Genomic DNA, 17,729 nt, shown 5'->3' with positions numbered 1-17,729 from the left:
TATATATAAATTATATATTGTTATAAATATTATATATAATAGTATATAATACTATTCAAGTTTTTAACCTATCTCTGACAGTTCGCTGGCCAGTCCGCCATTGTTGGTGATTAAGGAAATAAAGGATGTTGGTAATACAGGAATCTTCGTTATCGTAGATTTCACGGACGCAGCCGAGTACTGGATGTTCCCTTACGAGTCACCGAATCTGCAGCAAGATATCGACGAAGTTTGGGAAATGATACGTCCGCTGTACGAGGAGTTACACGCGTATGTGCGAAGAAAGTTGAGGGACCTGTATGGGCCCGAGAAAATCGGCACTCATGCTCCACTTCCTGCTCACATACTTGGTACGGTCACAAACTCCCTACGGTTTCCATATTATTAACGAAATTGCTATGGAATAATTTTTCGAGGATTTCTTTTCTCATTGCAAATTCTGAAACGTACAGGCAACATCTGGGGACAGTCGTGGACCAACATCATCGACATAACGACACCGTATCCGGGAAAAAATTATCTGGACGTGACGCAGGAAATGCAGGCTCAGGTAAGAGCGAAACATTATATAATCCTTATCAGAGGAATTAACTTGGACGGTGTAATGAATTCAGTCCAGTCCGGCCATTGTTTCCGAGTAGAATCGAAAGTAACCTGTTACGATTCGAAAGTGACGGTGAAGTAAGTGAAGATTCGAGAAATGCAATATTTCGCTCGCCTGTTTCATATCGGAATTCTCTGTTCCTTTTCGATTTGCTCCCTTCGTTGTTAATTTCAAGAGAAAATCGACGAACGGGACTTTGAACCCTGGGCTTATTGTCCATACTTCGGCAGAAACGCAACCCGATTAATTAATTTCTCGATTTCGTGGCTGTTTTTCCATTTGTGCTTCAGCTGTTCGATTGTAATCGTTATTATAACTGCTAATGTTTTTCAATTATGCGCAGAGACTTTCACGCCGCGTTTCTACATGAATTTATTTCTCACCGCGAGATAAGAGGCTCCCGCGTTTTTCGAATCTAATTAATTTTAATTACCCCCTGCAACGCGCCTATTCCTTTGTTCGACTGCAACCGATATTGAAATTACCCCGATGTTATGCTTCCAGGGTTACACGCCCATCGAGATGTTCAGAATCGCCGAGGAATTTTACCTGTCCTTGAACCTGAGCGCCATGCCTCCAGAATTCTGGGCCGGAAGCATAATCGCGGACCCGGGAGACAGGCCTCTAATTTGCCAGGCATCCGCTTGGGACTTCTGCAACCGTCTAGACTACAGGTGACTGGGTCGAACTCGACCTACGAGAACAAAAAGAAACATGCGTTTAAATTCTTGAAATATCTATCAAACGAGTTTCACTTTTCGAACAGAATCAAGATGTGCACCAAGGTCACCATGAAGGACCTGATCACGGTGCATCACGAGATGGCTCACATACAATATTTCTTACGGTACAACGGCTTACCACGGGAATTCAGAGACGGTGCCAATCCAGGTACGCGAGCCTTTCCTTCCCAGTAGACGGATTACTTCCTCCCTGGATGAATCAAATTTTTCCGTGCGAAAAAGTCCCGTCAAGAACGATCGGAGAAGGAAAATCAATCGTGCGAACCGTTTCCCTCCTTTCACAAAAATCGATCCATCGAACGGCGATCTATCACCCGGAAATCGAGCGCCATTGAACGAAGCACTAGGCGCGTTTCGTCCTCGTCGGTACAGAACGAAGGTGAACTGGACGGAGAGGTTTGCGGGCAGGTACAAACGACGGACGAGTGAGATTGACGAAGGAGGGAAAACGGAACGACACGCGATGGCACGATGGACGACACGCGCTCGTTACGTAAGCTGGTCCGCACGACTTCCGGTAGGCGGTCCACGCGGGACTTTTACGGCTAATAGCGCGAAAGCGAGAGCGAGAACGATACGGTCGAGGTGGATTCGCGCGAGCACCGGCCCGGCGTGTCCAAGTGGATGTGCAAGTACTCTCCAATCCGTACGCGAGATCGTTAAAATATTTTTATTATGGTATAATCGCGCTTTCACCGTACCGCCGCGTCGGCCGGTCGTTCGCCCAGCAGCGGTGTAGATGCTATGAAAATAAATCCCCAACAGCTTGCGACCTTGCGAGTTTGCTTTATGGGGCTTGGTAACCTGGCTAAGACAGCCGGACTTTGGTAAATAGCTCGGGAATGGAGATAACGAAAAATTCGATGGTCAGGGGCAATGCTCTATTCCAGATTTCATTCCTTTGACCGAACTTTGCTCGCTTTCGATTAGAAAACGGTAGATTTCAAGAATAAAGGATACGAATAGTTAGAGTTATTATCGAGCTATATGAGAGCATTGATTCGATGATGAGAACCATTAGGTCTTTCAACCTGGAAGCGTGAAAGAGGTTGTCGAAGGATCCGTTGGTTGACAGTTTGTTGGCTGAATGTAGCTGTCGCTTTCCCCAATGATTACCTTGTGACGGAACTGGAGGCTTTAATGACACGTTTATACAGGGTTCCACGAAGCCGTGGGTGAAGCCGTGGCCCTCAGCGTTGGTTCCCTGCGCCATCTGCAGACCCTAGGCTTGGGGAGCAAGTATATCGATGAGTCTACAGCGGACATCAATTACTTGTTCACTCTGGCCATGGACAAATTGGTGATGTTGCCCTTCAGCATCGCGATGGACAGGTGGAGATGGGACGTTTTCCGTGGTTACATCACCAGGGATGACTACAATTGCCATTGGCACCGGCTGATGGAGCAATACGCCGGTATCAAGCCTCCAGTGCTGCGATCCGAGGACGACTTCGATCCTGGCGCCAAGTATCACATACCTGCGAACATCCCGTACATCCGGTAAGTCTCTGCACGATTTGCACGCGCGAATTTAATCGAGGTTCCATTGGAAATCATCGACGAAGCATGCGAAGCCGATTGCACTCAGATTTCTCCCCTGCTAAGATCCACGAAGGAACGATTTCACCTGTGATCATTCCTAATTCCAAGCCTTCTCCGTGTTTCGACGTCGTATCATCGATGCACCGAGAGAAAGAGGCTTTCTCCGTGTCAGCAGTCCTCTGTCAGGAGACGCACTTGCTCGTGGCCAGATGCTCGATCGAATTTTTCGGCTCTTCCGTTGGTACCGTTACGTGTACACGCGTTCGATGAAAGTTTCCCTTTCTTCGGCTATAGCCGGGCTAATTGCCGGCCAACTTTTTGTTGCGTTAATCACCTGGCCGCTTCCGCGTTAAAGGATTCGTGGGGAGCCAGTGGTCGTTCTCGCATACCGTCTGGTTACTTTCGAACTTTTCCGGGAAACGTCGGTCCGTTCGTTACGGACGTAACGTTGCGTTACCGCGCATCGCGAAAGTGGATTGGAAGATGCTATCGCGTGTTCCGCGTCGGGCGCTCTCCTGCAGAATGAAAACGGTATTGCGAAACCAGGAGACGAATATGTAATCGGTGGATCACGGCCTTGGGTCGATTAGGAGCTAATCTGGCACGAAAACCGAAATCGAATGGATAATCGGAGGGAGTAGTGGAATAATTTCAGAGTAAATTGGAATTGTGAAATTCGTTTGTTAAACCGAAATCGAATGGATAATCGGAGGGAGTAGTGGAATAATTTCAGAGTAAATTGGAATTGTCGTGAAATTCGTTTGGGTTTCGCGATGATTAGGGTCTAGTCTGGTGGATGTTTGAATGACAAATTGAAAGGCCATCGACTTTTGCTCTTTGGTTTTATTAGAAAGAAGCGAAAGACATGGTACAGGGGCGCACGTCGGACTGAGCTCGTGCTGGATCGCGTCAGCCGAAGTACACCGATAGAAACTTTGTACAATACATCGTACATATACAATATGTGTATTCTTAGGTACTCAGGTATCAAAGGGTATCAAAACACTACGATCTAAGTGAATGACTGGCTGAAGAACGGACCGCCCCGTGGGCCGTTGCCCACCTCGCAACCCCGTCTACTCGCCCCTGTGAAGTCGTTCTTCAGACCAGCGATGTGTTATCCGAAATACGATCAGTTAGAATAAATATACCCTTATCGCGTCGGAAATTATGTCTAACGGGTCTCCAAGGAAGGAGAGCCAAGGTGACGCGACAATCTGTACGGTCGAATCGATGATGTCGGACGCTGGTGGCGCCCTCTCGATCCTAACCCTCCTAATGGTGGCCGTACCCAGACTCGTAGCCACCGTCCAGACCTCCGGACTCGTAGCCGTGACTATGAATCGACACGGGTACTGGTACCTTGATCGGGTAGGGCACAGGCTTGGCCACAGGCACTGGTACATGCTTCGTGACCGAAACTGGTACTGGTCTCTCCACGGGTACCTTAACCGCGTACGGTATAGGCTTCTCGACAGGCACAGGTATATGCTTCTCCACTGGGTACGGCGCGGGTACGGGTATCTTAACTTCGACAGGTACCGGCTTCTCCACTGGTACTCCGACTGGTCTCTCCACGGCCACCTTGACTGGATAGGGTACAGCCTTCTCGACAGGCACTGGTACCGGCTTTTCGACCGGCACTGGGTACGGTTTGGGGATGTGGACTGGGTATGGTCTTTCAATGGGCACGTTCACGGGGTATGGTACGGGTTTCTCGACTGGGAATGGTTGGGGTACGTGCTCCAGGACTTTCACGGCATAAGGTACAGGCTTCTCCACGGGGTAAGGTTGCGGGACTGGTACCTTCACGGGGTAAGGGACCTTTTTCTCCACTGGGTACGGCTGAGGAACGTAGACCTTGTACGGAACTGGCCTCTCCACGGGCACCTGGACAGGGTACGGTATCTGCTTCTCCACAGGGTAAGGCTGTGGAATGTGCACGGGTACCTTGACCAGGACCTTTACCGGAACTGGGATCTTCTTCTCCACTGGGTACGGTTGAGGCACGGGTACCTTTACAGGATAGGGTACTTCCTTCTCCACCGGGTAGTGAACCTTCTTCTCCACCGGGTAGGGTACCTTCACGCTCTTCACGATCGTGATCTCCTTTACTTTGCCAGCATCCTCGGCGCCACCACCGCCGTAGCCACCCCCGCCGTAGCCACCACCGCCGTAGCCACCACCGCCGTAGTCACCGCCTCCGTAGCCCCCTTCGTAACCACCGCCTTCGTATCCACCGCCATCGCCACCCGATAAACCGATCTCGTGCCCTCCGCCATAGTCACCACCGTCGAGGCCACCCTCGAGGTGGCTGAGCCCTCGTTTCTCCTGCTTCTTTTCTACGTTAGACTCTTGAGCCTCCGCGTCCTTCGTAGCTTCCTTCTCGCAGGCCGCTGTGGCCAGTAGGCCCAGGAATATCGTAGGGATCTGAAATGAAACGGCAACTTCGATCTCCCTTCGCTGATCTCAAATTCGAACCACTCGTGACGTATCGCGTCCGACAGAATCGTGAAATATTTCAAAGTTCTCCGCGCTACTCGGTTCTCTGTACTCACCAAAAATTTCATGTCTCACGGGCACTCCGATATCTGGTCGAAGTCCAGACTTTACTGGATACTTCCCCCCAAGATGCCACCGATTTTATAGTCCGCTTTCCCCCGTCCGTGGGTCGCTAGCGAGCCCCTCTGTTCGCGCTACGTTCGCGGAAAAGTGAAACACTCGCGCGTGGCGCGCGCGAGCGAGCGAGCGGGCGAGCGGCAGCTCGTTGGACGCGCGCGACGTTATAGCATTTTTTAAAATCTCGACCAGCCGCGTTGTTGCTTCCATAACTCGTTGCACTGGCGTAGCAGTAGCCAGGATTCTCTTCCAGGGTGAAAGGAAACGCTCACCGCGCGGAAGACGCGCGGATATTAACCAGGACCCCCTCCCGCTGCTGCCAGCAGCGCGATCGTTGCGTCGATTAAATCGATACGAAGTTAAATAGATCTAACGCGCGTGATAACAATACCGGGGCAATTAGGGGATCACGCTTAAGTGATTTGTGAGTATAAACAACGAGGATAATCGAGTAGATAAATGACGGATATCGCGTTAGGGGTACCAGATAGAAGATTAGAAGGTGTATGTTTCAACCGGCTGATTTATTTACCGATTTTTAAACTGATCTTTATCGAGCAAGGAGAATGTTCCTATACGAGTTAGCCTAACGACTCTGCGGGACTTCCTCCTTCCTGGAATGCACCGTGGACATCGCCAACTGGCGTGCATCGGGAATCATTCTCAGCAGGTGACTCAGCTTCCCTTTTCACGATCTGTGAAGATTACTTGTCTACTCTTCGTTAGCTTCCTTCTCGATGATGCTTCCTAACCTAGGTATTCATAATCTTGACCAAGAAATTCGCCAGTTCTACGCCACTGTACGAATTCGTACGCGATATCCCCGTCCCCGCCTTGCGTCGTGTCAGGAGCCAGACGATCGTTTCTTTCTCCTTCCAGCCGCTTCCTTGTCCCAAAGTTTCTCGTCAGGACGACTCCCCCTCCGTTTCCGGCCGCTGCAGGAGGTCGCGCGACGTTTCCATAGCCGATGCAGTCCTCTGGTCCGCGACGTGGTCCTTCTTAGTTGGACGGAGAGAGCGCGAGGAAAGAAGAGGGCCCGTGGTGGAAGGGCGAGAAAAAAGAAAAAATGAAAAGCGACAAAGTGGGAGTAGCTGGGCCGGGAGGGGCCCACGGATACGCGATCCGTGGCTGTCTGTAACGGATGAAGCCACGGTTGGCTCGTGAGATCGATCGTGTAGATCCTGGGCCCGTTGCAACGCGTCGATGAACCTTAATTACATTAGACTTGCAGTCTGGAGAAGGCAAAGTCTCTTACCAAATTCAGTCGGTTTCATACATTCTCTCGGCCATAAATCGCCGGTTACTCGGCGGGTTTAGATCGGGGATAAATTTGCGTTACGGTTACGAAACCGGGCAGGTCGAAATGTACTTTTTTGTAATCGAGCAGCTTGGTAATTACAAAGCTGGAAAGCCGAGTGATGGGAGCAGCTGGATGGAAAAGTATGCGGCCATTAATTGCGAGTTTAAGAACCAATTAGGCGGCGTCGAAAGTGAAATGGCGACGGGGGTAGCTGATGAATAAATACGGTGATACCGTTGATAGATTAGGTGAAACGTAGCTCGATCCATAACGCACGATAGCGGCGATAGTTTCTCGACCACCATCTTTGATTCGCCGATCTACCGATTATGTAGCGTTATTGACTGGTACGGGTCACTCCGTACAACCGGAAACCGGGTGTCTGGTATCGTGAGAGGAATAAGACGCGGTTTTATAACAGCTGGCCGGATAATTTCTTCGCTATGCTCTGTTCTCGATCAAGGAAAAACGCATCGCAGGAGTTCGCGCGATTTTACGGCTATTATTCCGTATTCCGTTGCGTACGCGGCAGAACGGTTAGAGAATTCTCAAGCAGGATGTTAATCGGAGAGCCACGGCCGCTTCCTCGTAAAGAACCCGCTCTTGGGAAAGAGAGCTGCTCGAGAAATATCCATATCGGCTGGCGGTTAACGAGTTTTCCGTGGGAAACTCGCGCTGCCGCAGTCGTGCATTTAATTACTCTCGGTGAGTTAATCGAATGAAAGAGAAACACCCTGGAAGCGATAAAACCGCGAGATCATCGGATTACATGGTATTAAAGACACGTTTATTTACATTGAACAGAAAATCGGCGCCATTTTGTCGCAATTATAAACCAGTGATATCCTCGAGGATAACGATCCCAGCTTTGTCTCGGAGGAATTAGTCAGTCAGTCGAAATAAATAAGAGACAGTGATATAATAACAGCGTATAGTCTATAGTATAATCCATATCATCACGAATTCGTTCTACGCGATTCGTGACCCGATTTTCTACGAGATCCATCGGACGTTTTACCTCGGCCATTGTCTTCTGTAAGAGGAAGCTCTTCGCTTTTACTCCGGTCTAATCTGTCCCTCCACGCATGAGATCCATCTCCGTTCCAGTCTGGGTTCACCGGTACCGGCACCTGTACCCAATATGGGAACGGTTTCTCTACGGGTACCGGTACAGGCTTCGTCACGTAGACCTCGTAGGGCCTGTTCACGGGCACTTTGATCGGTACAGGATATGGTTTCTGTACCTCCACTTTGACTGGCTTCTCCACCGTGTACGGTTCCGGTGCTGGCACCTTTACCGGCACCGGTACTGGCCTTTCCACTGGCACCACGAACGGCGCGTCCACCGGTACCTTAACCTCGACTGGGTAAGGCTTGTCCACAGGCACCGGGTACGGTTTGACTACCTCGACGGGATAGGGTTTGGGTACCGGCACTGGGTAAGGTCGTTCCACCAAGACCTTTACCGGTACAGGCACTTTCTTCTCCACTTCGAACGGTTCGGGTACCTTAACCGGTACATTCACCGCGTAGGGCACTGCCTTATCGACCGTGTACGGCTGCGGTACCGGCACTTTCACCTCGATCGGTATCTTCTTCTCGACGGTGTACGGCTGCGGCACGGACACCTCCACTCTGTACGGTACCGGCCGATCTACCTTCACCTCGTATGGTACCTTCTTCTCCACGGTGTACGGCTGCGGCACCTCGACCGGTACGTTCACGAACACTTTGACCGGGTAAGGTACCTTCGTCTGGATCGTGTACGGTTGCGGTACCGGCACTTTGACTTCGTATGGTATAGGATTGTATACAGGGTATGGTATCTTTTTCTCGATGGTTACAGGAACCGGAATCTTTTTCTCGATCGTCAGAACATCCGATTTCCGCGATGGGCTAGATCCTGCGCGTGAGTCACTCCTCGGTAGCCTTTTCCAACCTTCGTTTCCGGTCCTACCCGGCCATCCTTTGAACGACCTTAGTCTGAATCTTCCAGAGGACGTGGTCCAGTCCTCGCTGTCGTCATCCGGCTCATCTTTGTCTTCCATCGAGGCAGCACTACCGTCATAGGCGGAATCCTCGCGGTGGGGTACCTTTCTCACGTTGGTGTAAGATTCCCGAACTGTCTTCGACTCGGTCGTGGTATTTCCACCCTCTATTGCCCTTTCCACGGCTCTCTCCGCTGCTCTCTCCGCTGCTCTCTCCACCGCGAGTTCCGCTGCCCTCTCGAGGTCCTCTTTGCGCGTTGCGGAGCAGGTCAGGACCATGGAGAAGCATAGTAACGCGATGATAATCTGCTCCTGGTGTGAAAATTTGACGATTAGTCCTATAAATTTGAAATTTCCTGCGTCTTAAATTAATAATAATTTATCTCTCTGCTAATGTCAGCAACCCCGTAAATTTGATCTGATATTCTGGTATTAGAAGGTTGCCTGGTTCTCTCACGGTTCTCTGTAACTAACTTTAGAAAATCGAAAGGTCGCGGGTTCAAAGTACGAACCAGTTGTCCCATGGTTTCCCTAGTCTCCGTGTCGATAGATGCAGGTGCACTGAATCCAAACGGATGCAGTCTCAGTATTATTTATACGCGGTGGACGACTTTCGCCCGCCCAGCAAGCAGGATCTTTACAGACTTGGAACGTCAGGCTCATGATAATTATCCATGGTTAAACGGCCATTGTTTTTCACGGGAATCAGTACGAAAGGGTCCAAGAGCGCGGAAACGCGCAGGCGTTTATTATTCGGCTCGTAAAACCGATTTCATTGCCGGGGTAGAAAATCTTGAAATATCTCTGCCACGCTGAGCTGTTTCCGCGGAAGCACACGTTTCTATAGGCCGAACGAAACCGTATTCTGAGACGGACTAATCGCTTCGGCCAAATTTTAATTACTCCCAGACACTCCTCGATGTTGTTCTAAAAGGCAAACAGGTCTAATTCCAGCGATATTTTGTTCAAAAGTGAAAGAGAGGATGAAAGTACGGAGAAAATGTCGAATTCACGCGGGTCTAAGGACTCGTGGGAATCACGAAGGTGTATTGGCGATGAACTATCGCGACCAGGTCAGGTTCTGGTTCATTAATCTGATGAAAAGCTCGCCAGAACGCCGGAGCTATTTGTGTTTGACAGATGAAAGCGAGTGACCACTTTCTATGTGCAATCATAAAACCAGGCGAACCCTGATCTACTACCACTGCGCGTTTTTCTCTTCTTTGGAACGAACGTTCCAGAACCTCCATCGCGGAACTCGCGATCGACAAAACTGGACCTGGGTTTTCTTCTTTTTTTTTAACAATTGTCCCTTTCACAATCCCGGGTTATTCTAAAGATTTACACAAGACCGTATTCGGTCAGCCTTTTCGCGTCCACGTCATTTTTCTTATCGTTGATCTTCATCGATCACTGCACGTTTTTATTTCTCTTTGGAAAGAACGTTCAAGAACCTCCATCGTGAAACTCACCATGATCAAAACTGGACCTGGATTTTCTTTTTTTATTTATTCATTTTTCTTTTTTCAGTACTGTTCCTTTTGCAATCGCGGAATATTCTAAGGATTTATCGCGGGACCGCATTCGGTCAGCCTTCTCGCGTCCTCGCCATTTTTCTCATCGTTGATCTTCGTCGATCACACGTGCCATCGAGTTTCTCGGGTCTAGTTCAAGTGAAACTGGAACCGGTATGATAGTTCCTTCCGTTTTGCCATTTTAAATCGCGCCACTTTCTTCTTCTGGTTTTACAATTAGATTAGGCACCTACGCGTTCGCAGATGATGGTATTAAATCGTTAATTGATCTTTAAAGTATAAATGGACGATATAGAAAGTTTGACAAAAAGCAGAAGATTAGATAACGTATCTTTATTCTTTTAATTGCGTTATGGGAATTTAAATGACCGGTGTAATTTGAATTAGCATATTCAAATTACAGCGAGATCGGATTATTTAGATATAGATCGCACGATTCCAGGGTTTCAAGCACCGTTGCTTATGCCTATTTATTTTAATTAGATCATTTTCCGCCAGTTACCGCGATTTCGTGGAAAGTTTCGATCAAGCTTGGAAACTGTATCGCCTGATTTTGCGCAAATTTCTAGGAGGGACATTGGCGTAAATAATTGCAGCGAAAGTGATCGTGACCGGAATAAGATCGATAATTTAAAGATTGCTGTTCCTGTGGAAAAAGAATTATAATCGCTTAATTCAAATCTTTTTAGTTCCACTTCCGGTTACTGCACGTGGTCGCCATTTTGGTATCAGAGATTCTCACCTTCTTAATCAGTAAAATGAAGTAAGGAACGTTTCAATAGTTCCGTAATAAATTTAAGTAAATTACAAATTAATTAATCTTTTTAAGGGTAACGAAAATGAATTAAAAAGAAATTATTAATTATATTTGTATAAAATTCGTTTATTTTTAAATCGTATTGCCATTATCGGGGTTCGCAGTTGCTACATAAGAGTAACACAGTCGATACAAGTTGCAGACCAATGTAATTCCAGGATACTGACTTTCGTAGCACATAGTTACAATGTAAGTAGATCATCGTCATCAATTCCCAATACACAAACCAAAATTTATTATAAAAAATTTTTTACGACTCGAAGATAACGAATTAGAAAATTCCTGCATTATCAACCACCGTTAATAACGCTACCTAGACAACTCAGCATAATCAGAACTTTTACAAACGCTTCCATCCTATAGTGACTAAGAAGCATTCAACAACCAGCATTCGTTTCTTCAAATTTCGCGCCAAGAAACGCGCTAGTAAAAAAGATAATCCGATCATCCTTCTTTCTCTTCCACTCATCGTTTCCAGCCACGATAATCATTTCCAGAACCGGACGCCTCTTGTGCCGGTATCCCAACCGGTACTTTAATAGGATAGGGAACTGGTTTCGCAACGGGATAGGCCACAGGTTTCGTCAGGTGTATCGGTACTGGTCGATCTACCGGCACTTCGATCGGTACAGGCACTGGTTTCTCGATAGCGTAGGGCACTTCCTTTTCGACGGGGTAGGGCGCCGGTATTGGAATTTTAACCTCGACAGGAACCGGCTTATCGACCGGAACAGGTACTGGCCGTGGTACCTGAACTGTTACTGGTACCGGTACTGGGTTATCGACGGGGTAAGGAACCGGCTTGGATACCGGTACGAGATACGGTTTGGGTATTGGCACCGGTACGGGTTGCTCCACCTCTATCTTTACAGGGTAGCGAACTACCTTTTCGACGGGGTACGGTTGAGATACGCGTACAGGCACTTTTACTGGCACGGGTATCTTCCTCTCAATGGGGAACGGTTTGGGTACCGGCACCTTAACCTCGTAGTGGACTTTCTTCTCGATCGGATAAGGTTTCGGTATGTAGACCTTTACGGCTACGGGACGATCAACCGGTACGTGAACTGGATACCGTACTTCTTTGACCACTGGGATCGGTTTCGGTATTTTAAGCGGGACTTTGACGATAATCTTCACCGGATATGGAATCTTCTTTTCCACCGCGTAGGGTTGAGGTACCGGTACCTTGACTGGGTACAGTATATTCTTCACAACGGGGTACCTTATCGTCTTTTCTACCGGATAGGGTGCCGCTACCTTTCTTATCACTGTTATGAACTTGTGCACGTCTTCGTGGACATGGTGACCTAGAATTTGGCCTTTGCGGGGTACTCCGGTCGGCACTCTGCCTCCATTGTGTTTTACTAGGTAAATCGTTCCAGCATTTGAATTTCCCTTCTCTTCGACATTGTCGTCCATGGGGACAACCTCTTTCGACTGTACAGCTTCTTCCTCCTGGTCTTCGTGAACCTTGTAGGAGCCATCTGTAACGATCTCGTTAAATTAGTACTCGTCTAAGAATTTAAGAGGATTCTTACACGACAAATTACACACGAGTGTCTTCGGCCGATCCTGGCGACCTTGAACCACTATCCTTGCTCTCCACGACACTCGTCCTTCCTTCTGTAGCGCGATGATCTCTCGCCTTAAAGTGCCTCTGCGGTTTTATAACTCGATATCCCTTCTCGGAATTGGAACTTTGCTTCTGACTAGCTGTCGAGTCGTCGAATACTATTGCCACGAGGACTATCAGCAGGATCGCCGTGTTTCTCTAAAAATGGAACAGAATGGAAAAGATCAGTCCTCTTTGTCTTCGCAGAAGTTAGATTTTCCACGTCCACTTTCCAACACCGTCGCACCATATCGAGCCACTTCAACGTGAAACGAAGTGTCTACCACTTCGACACGTACCGTGTGTCCCATCCTGCAGGCAAACTGTACGCCTTCAGGGCTGAGGGGTTCTACGATACGCGATCCAGACTAGACAGAAGTAAATCGATCCCGTGGATTTACCAGCTTTTATACACGCGTTTCTCTGTCCAAGATGCTGCGCAGGTCTAGGGATTCATCGAGAGGGAGTTCGCTTTCGCGACTCTTGTCGAGAGTGAAACTCATCCAGGTGATATCACGGTCAAGAGGTATCGGTCTGAGGAACCTGACTCTTGATCGGAGCAACCTTAAACGGAGGGACACTCGACCGGGGTCGATCTTTCGCGCCTTTTTGCCACATCGCTTTTCTCGAACATCGCGACCTTGAAAATACCCCGAGAATGACGGTCATCCGATCTGTATGCGAGTCACGCATCGAATGAAAGCGAGTGATCTCCTGCTATCGTCTTCCATTCATCCATTTCGGAATTCGAAACTAGAAATTGAATTTCTAATTTAAATTTTTTAATTCATTTACGATTTATAACTTATCGAAAAGTTTAAATCTATTTGTTGTTTCGTGTCTATTATATGAGGTGCTATTTTTGGAAAAACAAATTTTTCATTCGAAAAGTAACGAAGATTACTCTCGAAACGAGAGTGTAATAAAAATCAGCTACTGTGAAATTGAATTAGGACGCTGAATTAACCTAACTAGTTGGAAACGGTTTTATGTACCGGGTGTCAAGGTTTATAAACCAATTTTCACGCTGTAGTAAGAGTAAAAGTTATTTGCCGGTAACGTGTTCTAAATCGAGCGTATCCAAGGAGAGAAATTAAATGGCTCAAGTTGCAAACATGGACGTCGTTGGAAGACACGTTTACGGTCTTCCTGAAAAATACCGGAAAGTTATAGGCGTGGAAGATTGGAGGACTTTGACGGTCGTGGACTATATCGGAGGGAATCGTGCTGTTGTTGCGATCGTAATCGAAAACACGGTGAACAATTCCCTAAAGACACACGTAATCAGAGGACAGTGGCATTGTCCGGAGAGAAAATATAGAATCGTATTAACCACGACCCGTTTTATCGAGATTTCACAATCGACACGCGATAATCACGGACCGTGAATGGTTTTTTCATACCATTTCCTTTTTTGGTATTCACACCTTTTTGTGCTTTTGTTGTTGTTACACGTGAGGAATGCCAATTTTTTCCGACTACACACGCACCCGTTCACAGGAGAGAGTGCTTCTTTTTATGTAGTAGATACGAAAGATGTGTGTTCTTTCCTAGGAAATTTATGGATATATATGTTTTCGTGATAGCTAGGGAAAATTGGTGAGATTTATTTTCATTTTGTTTTTTTTTTTCATCGGAAGAATTTTTGTTTCTGTTTTTGGTTTGTCATTCTCGTTTGGGAATTTATTGAATGATAGAACAAGATTTTCGGAAGAAAAATGACATTGTGAGAAAACATTCGAGAAATCGAGGAGTGCGAGATTCGAACTTGGGATCGTTAGATTTGGATACGGACGCTATATCAATTGACCCGTGAAATTCCTAGACGAGTAACTTCCTTTTTAAGCTTAATGAGGTAACATCTATTATTCTCGAAGCTAATAGGTGTAAAAGAGGTATTCCATTCTGGTATTCCATTACAGATACTACTATCGTGTAATCGTGTTTTAATTAATATATATAAGGCATAAATATACAATTAGGATTGCTTTAATTAAACGGCGATCTCTCTAACCATATATGAAGCTTATAACATTGTATTATCCTTTCCCATCTCATGAATTATGGTTTGAGAAATGACCTGAAGACACGCGAGGTATCCCAAGCGATGTTACTATAGCAAAAAAGGGATCTCAATTACACGAATGCAATGTAACTTCATACCGTTAGCATAATTCACCATTTTCACTATCAACGAATGGTTACTAATGAGAATTTGAATTGTAGGCTGCAATGAAGGCGATTTGCCAGGTATTTCTCTCTTTCAAAGTCCCATTACGACCGCAGTAGTAGAATAGCAAGATTGAAATTTAAATTTCCGGCCATGGCGCCACTTATCTCGAATTGAAATCTTGTCATTATCTGATTTATTGAAAATTGAGCCTTATCGTTGATAGTCCCTTTTCAGTTGACCTGTCGTAGCTACAGTTGACATCGTTTCCCACAGTTGGTTAATCGCAATTTGTTACACAATCATTACACTATCATCTTATAAGTACAGTATAACACACTTTCGACTCATTGATTAGATTTACACCTATTCGATTTCTTTTTCACATGCTCCAATTTTTAGTTCATAAAAATAATTATACCGACCATCGTTAAATTCGTGTGCCTTCCTTACCGACCGTTCCCGTGCATAGAAGTTCGCGAAAGTACCGAGCTAGGCGCTGATAAAGCTGCTTATATTCGAATTCGAACTGCTTTCTAATTAACAAAATTATCCACGCTCTCCATCGTTGTCAAACGAAATAAGAAACTACTCGAAGCAAATTGTTCATCGTAGCCTGCACCAGCTGTAAAAATTTCTTCGCAAAGAAACAAAAGACCCAGTATCACGATAGAAAAAGTACTTTCGAATACTCCACGTCCACTACTCGATTAAAAGTCGCGACAGGGAAATAGGACCGTTCCGGTCAGACACAAAGGCACGAGTTTCTCTCCCATGACGATCTTTCGTATGAAGGGAGTCTCTCACTTTCAGCCTCGGTCGAAGTCGCGTGCGGCTCGATTGCGTAAGAATTGCTGGCTGTTCGACGGACGAGCACGAAGTGTGCGATTCGTGAGTCAAGTGACTGTGGTTGGGTACGGACGAAGTGGGTCGAAGCGCAAAAGTTAAATCGGCCTTTATTATGGAAAAGAAGAGAAATCCGATTTTCCCTTACCGACACCTAACCTAGAAAAAGATTCCTCTATTCAGATTCCCAATATTTCTACGCACCTTTGTTCGCTTGTACGACGCGTTCGTGTGTATACATTCCGAATTTGTTTATTTACATTTTCCGCTAGTTTAGTTCCACTTCGCACCGCTGCCGCGAATAACGGGCTCATCGCGTAGAATCGGTTAATCGTGGAAAAATGAAATATGTGATACGAATTATAAGGCGCGATACGTGGTCTCGCTTGAGTGCTCTCGGTGCGGGAGAACGTTGCCGAGCTAACGACGTCGATTAATGATTCTAACGAACGTGTAGCCACGTGCGCGATTCCCTAAACGTTAATTAGAATAATGCTCGTGCGTTTCCAACCGTACGCCACGGGGGAGTTCCCGTGAGGCACGCGTGGATCGAAATCGTATATACATAACCTAAGAATCCATCGGGGTTGCTTAACGAACGCGCAACGGAGGTAATTGAAGGTTACCCGTGGATCGTTGCTAAAGTTTCCGGTGCCTCCATCGCAGTCCTTCGGCGAAATGTGTCCAGGTAACGAATAACGAATAAGAAATAAATCCCTAGGATTTATTCGTGAAAATTAACTATTTTATTCGTGAAGAAAATATTCGCTTATGAATAATTTATGGCAAACGATATTATTCGAATAAAACTTATTTATTATTTATAATAAATCCCTCGTATTTATTCGTAAAAATTAACGATTTTATTCTAGAAAAAGAATATTCGTTAATAATTTATGACAAACGATTTGTGTCTAATAAAAAACAATTTTATTCGAAGAAAAATTATTCTTTATTTAGGAATAGCAATTTTATTCGAAAAAAGTGTTTCCTTCTTCGTGAATAAACTAGTTATTCGCAAAATTTATTCAGACACAACGTTATTCGTTATTCGAAGGACCCGAATGACAAATAAATATGACCGTGCAATGATTCAATGACACGAACAGGCGGTACCAAGGCAGACCAGTCATATTTACGATAGGTGTTTCGGCCCTGTCGAAGACACAAAGCTGACCACCAATTAGTTACGCCAGAATCGCGTTAAATTGCAAATAAAATTCGATCGATAAATAATTTATTCGAAATATTCAAATGAGACTCGATTCCAAGAATTTATTCGAAATATTCCCAATATCTTCGGAATAAAATTTGATTCCCAATATTCCACGAATGGATCTTCGTACTCGCATTACCGATTCCATGCCAGTTCCCCACCTCCTAGATAATCGCTCGCCCCCTATGCCAGCATCGAAACACGCTCGTCCTAATACGCCTAAGTAGGTTCTAACCCCGTGTGGCAACGAGAGCATCCGATAGGATAGGAAAAATAATACGCTCGATATGAACGAAAGAAACGCGAAGATCGATGGAGTCACGTTCGCAGGGATCTGCGCGTTCCTCGAGCACCCGGTTAATTCGGACGGAAAGTGGATGTGGGTCGGAAAGCAACGAGCTGCACGTCGGTGCAAATTACGAGGACACGTGGACGGCAAGGGGCGATCAAGAGCATCGATTTGGCAGGGGCGTGTTGGCAGCGAGAGAACTGGGTCGCGGCCCTACCATCCGATTTCGCGTGTCGTCGATGGAATCCCTGGGTACACGTGCACGCGTGGTCACTGCGACTAGCGAGGAAAGTTTCGAATGGAAAGTGAAACTGGCCGATCCACGGAACACCCCTGCCCCTTTAATCGAACCCTAGAATCGAGGAAAGCGAGCGTTCGATCGTGACGCGATGTCTCGAATTCTCCCTCGACGACTCGATGATTCTACACCGGTGGGGGGGGGGGG

The 17,729-nt window shown here is 46.6% G+C and overlaps 4 protein-coding genes across 4 annotated transcripts in view; 1 reads left to right on the top strand and 3 right to left on the bottom strand.

Moving 5' to 3' along the window:
• Ance-3 (angiotensin-converting enzyme Ance-3) overlaps positions 1 to 17,729 on the top strand; it is a 44,618-nt gene that overhangs the window by 5,935 nt on the left and 20,954 nt on the right. Inside the window, exons 6-10 of the mRNA XM_017909507.1 lie at positions 159 to 350; positions 453 to 550; positions 1,109 to 1,278; positions 1,371 to 1,495; positions 2,505 to 2,847. Coding sequence (XP_017764996.1) covers positions 159 to 350; positions 453 to 550; positions 1,109 to 1,278; positions 1,371 to 1,495; positions 2,505 to 2,847 — 928 coding nt within the window. The remainder of the gene's footprint in view (positions 1 to 158; positions 351 to 452; positions 551 to 1,108; positions 1,279 to 1,370; positions 1,496 to 2,504; positions 2,848 to 17,729) is intronic.
• On the bottom strand, positions 4,165 to 5,459 carry LOC108554250 (skin secretory protein xP2). Its single transcript, XM_017909455.1, has 2 exons — positions 5,448 to 5,459; positions 4,165 to 5,319 (listed from the first exon to the last, which is right to left on the bottom strand). Exons 1-2 carry the CDS (start codon positions 5,457 to 5,459, stop codon positions 4,165 to 4,167), a joined length of 1,167 nt encoding a protein of 388 aa, XP_017764944.1.
• Positions 7,765 to 9,527, bottom strand: LOC108554249 (skin secretory protein xP2; the record flags this gene model as incomplete). Its single annotated transcript, XM_017909454.1, is given in 4 exon segments — positions 7,765 to 9,108; positions 9,309 to 9,344; positions 9,346 to 9,473; positions 9,476 to 9,527. Coding segments are annotated over 4 exon segments (1,560 nt in total), but the record flags the coding sequence as incomplete, so codon positions are not given.
• LOC108554248 (tetra-peptide repeat homeobox protein 1) lies at positions 11,614 to 13,074 on the bottom strand. The gene is made up of 3 exons (XM_017909452.1): positions 13,063 to 13,074; positions 12,706 to 12,922; positions 11,614 to 12,635 (listed from the first exon to the last, which is right to left on the bottom strand). Exons 1-3 carry the CDS (start codon positions 13,072 to 13,074, stop codon positions 11,614 to 11,616), a joined length of 1,251 nt encoding a protein of 416 aa, XP_017764941.1.

Source organism: Eufriesea mexicana, unplaced genomic scaffold (genome assembly GCF_001483705.2).
Source record: "Eufriesea mexicana isolate 0111107269 unplaced genomic scaffold, ASM148370v2 scaffold18152, whole genome shotgun sequence".
NCBI classification, from domain to species: domain Eukaryota; kingdom Metazoa; phylum Arthropoda; class Insecta; order Hymenoptera; family Apidae; genus Eufriesea; species Eufriesea mexicana.
This window is presented reverse-complemented; position numbering and strand designations above follow the sequence as displayed.

Bases quoted from the DNA above. Each gene is read 5' to 3' on its own strand.
- LOC108554248 (XM_017909452.1), bottom strand. The intron at 12,636-12,705 runs GTGTGTAATTTG...AGATCGTTACAG, and splicing joins AGGATCGGCCGAAGACACTC to ATGGCTCCTACAAGGTTCAC.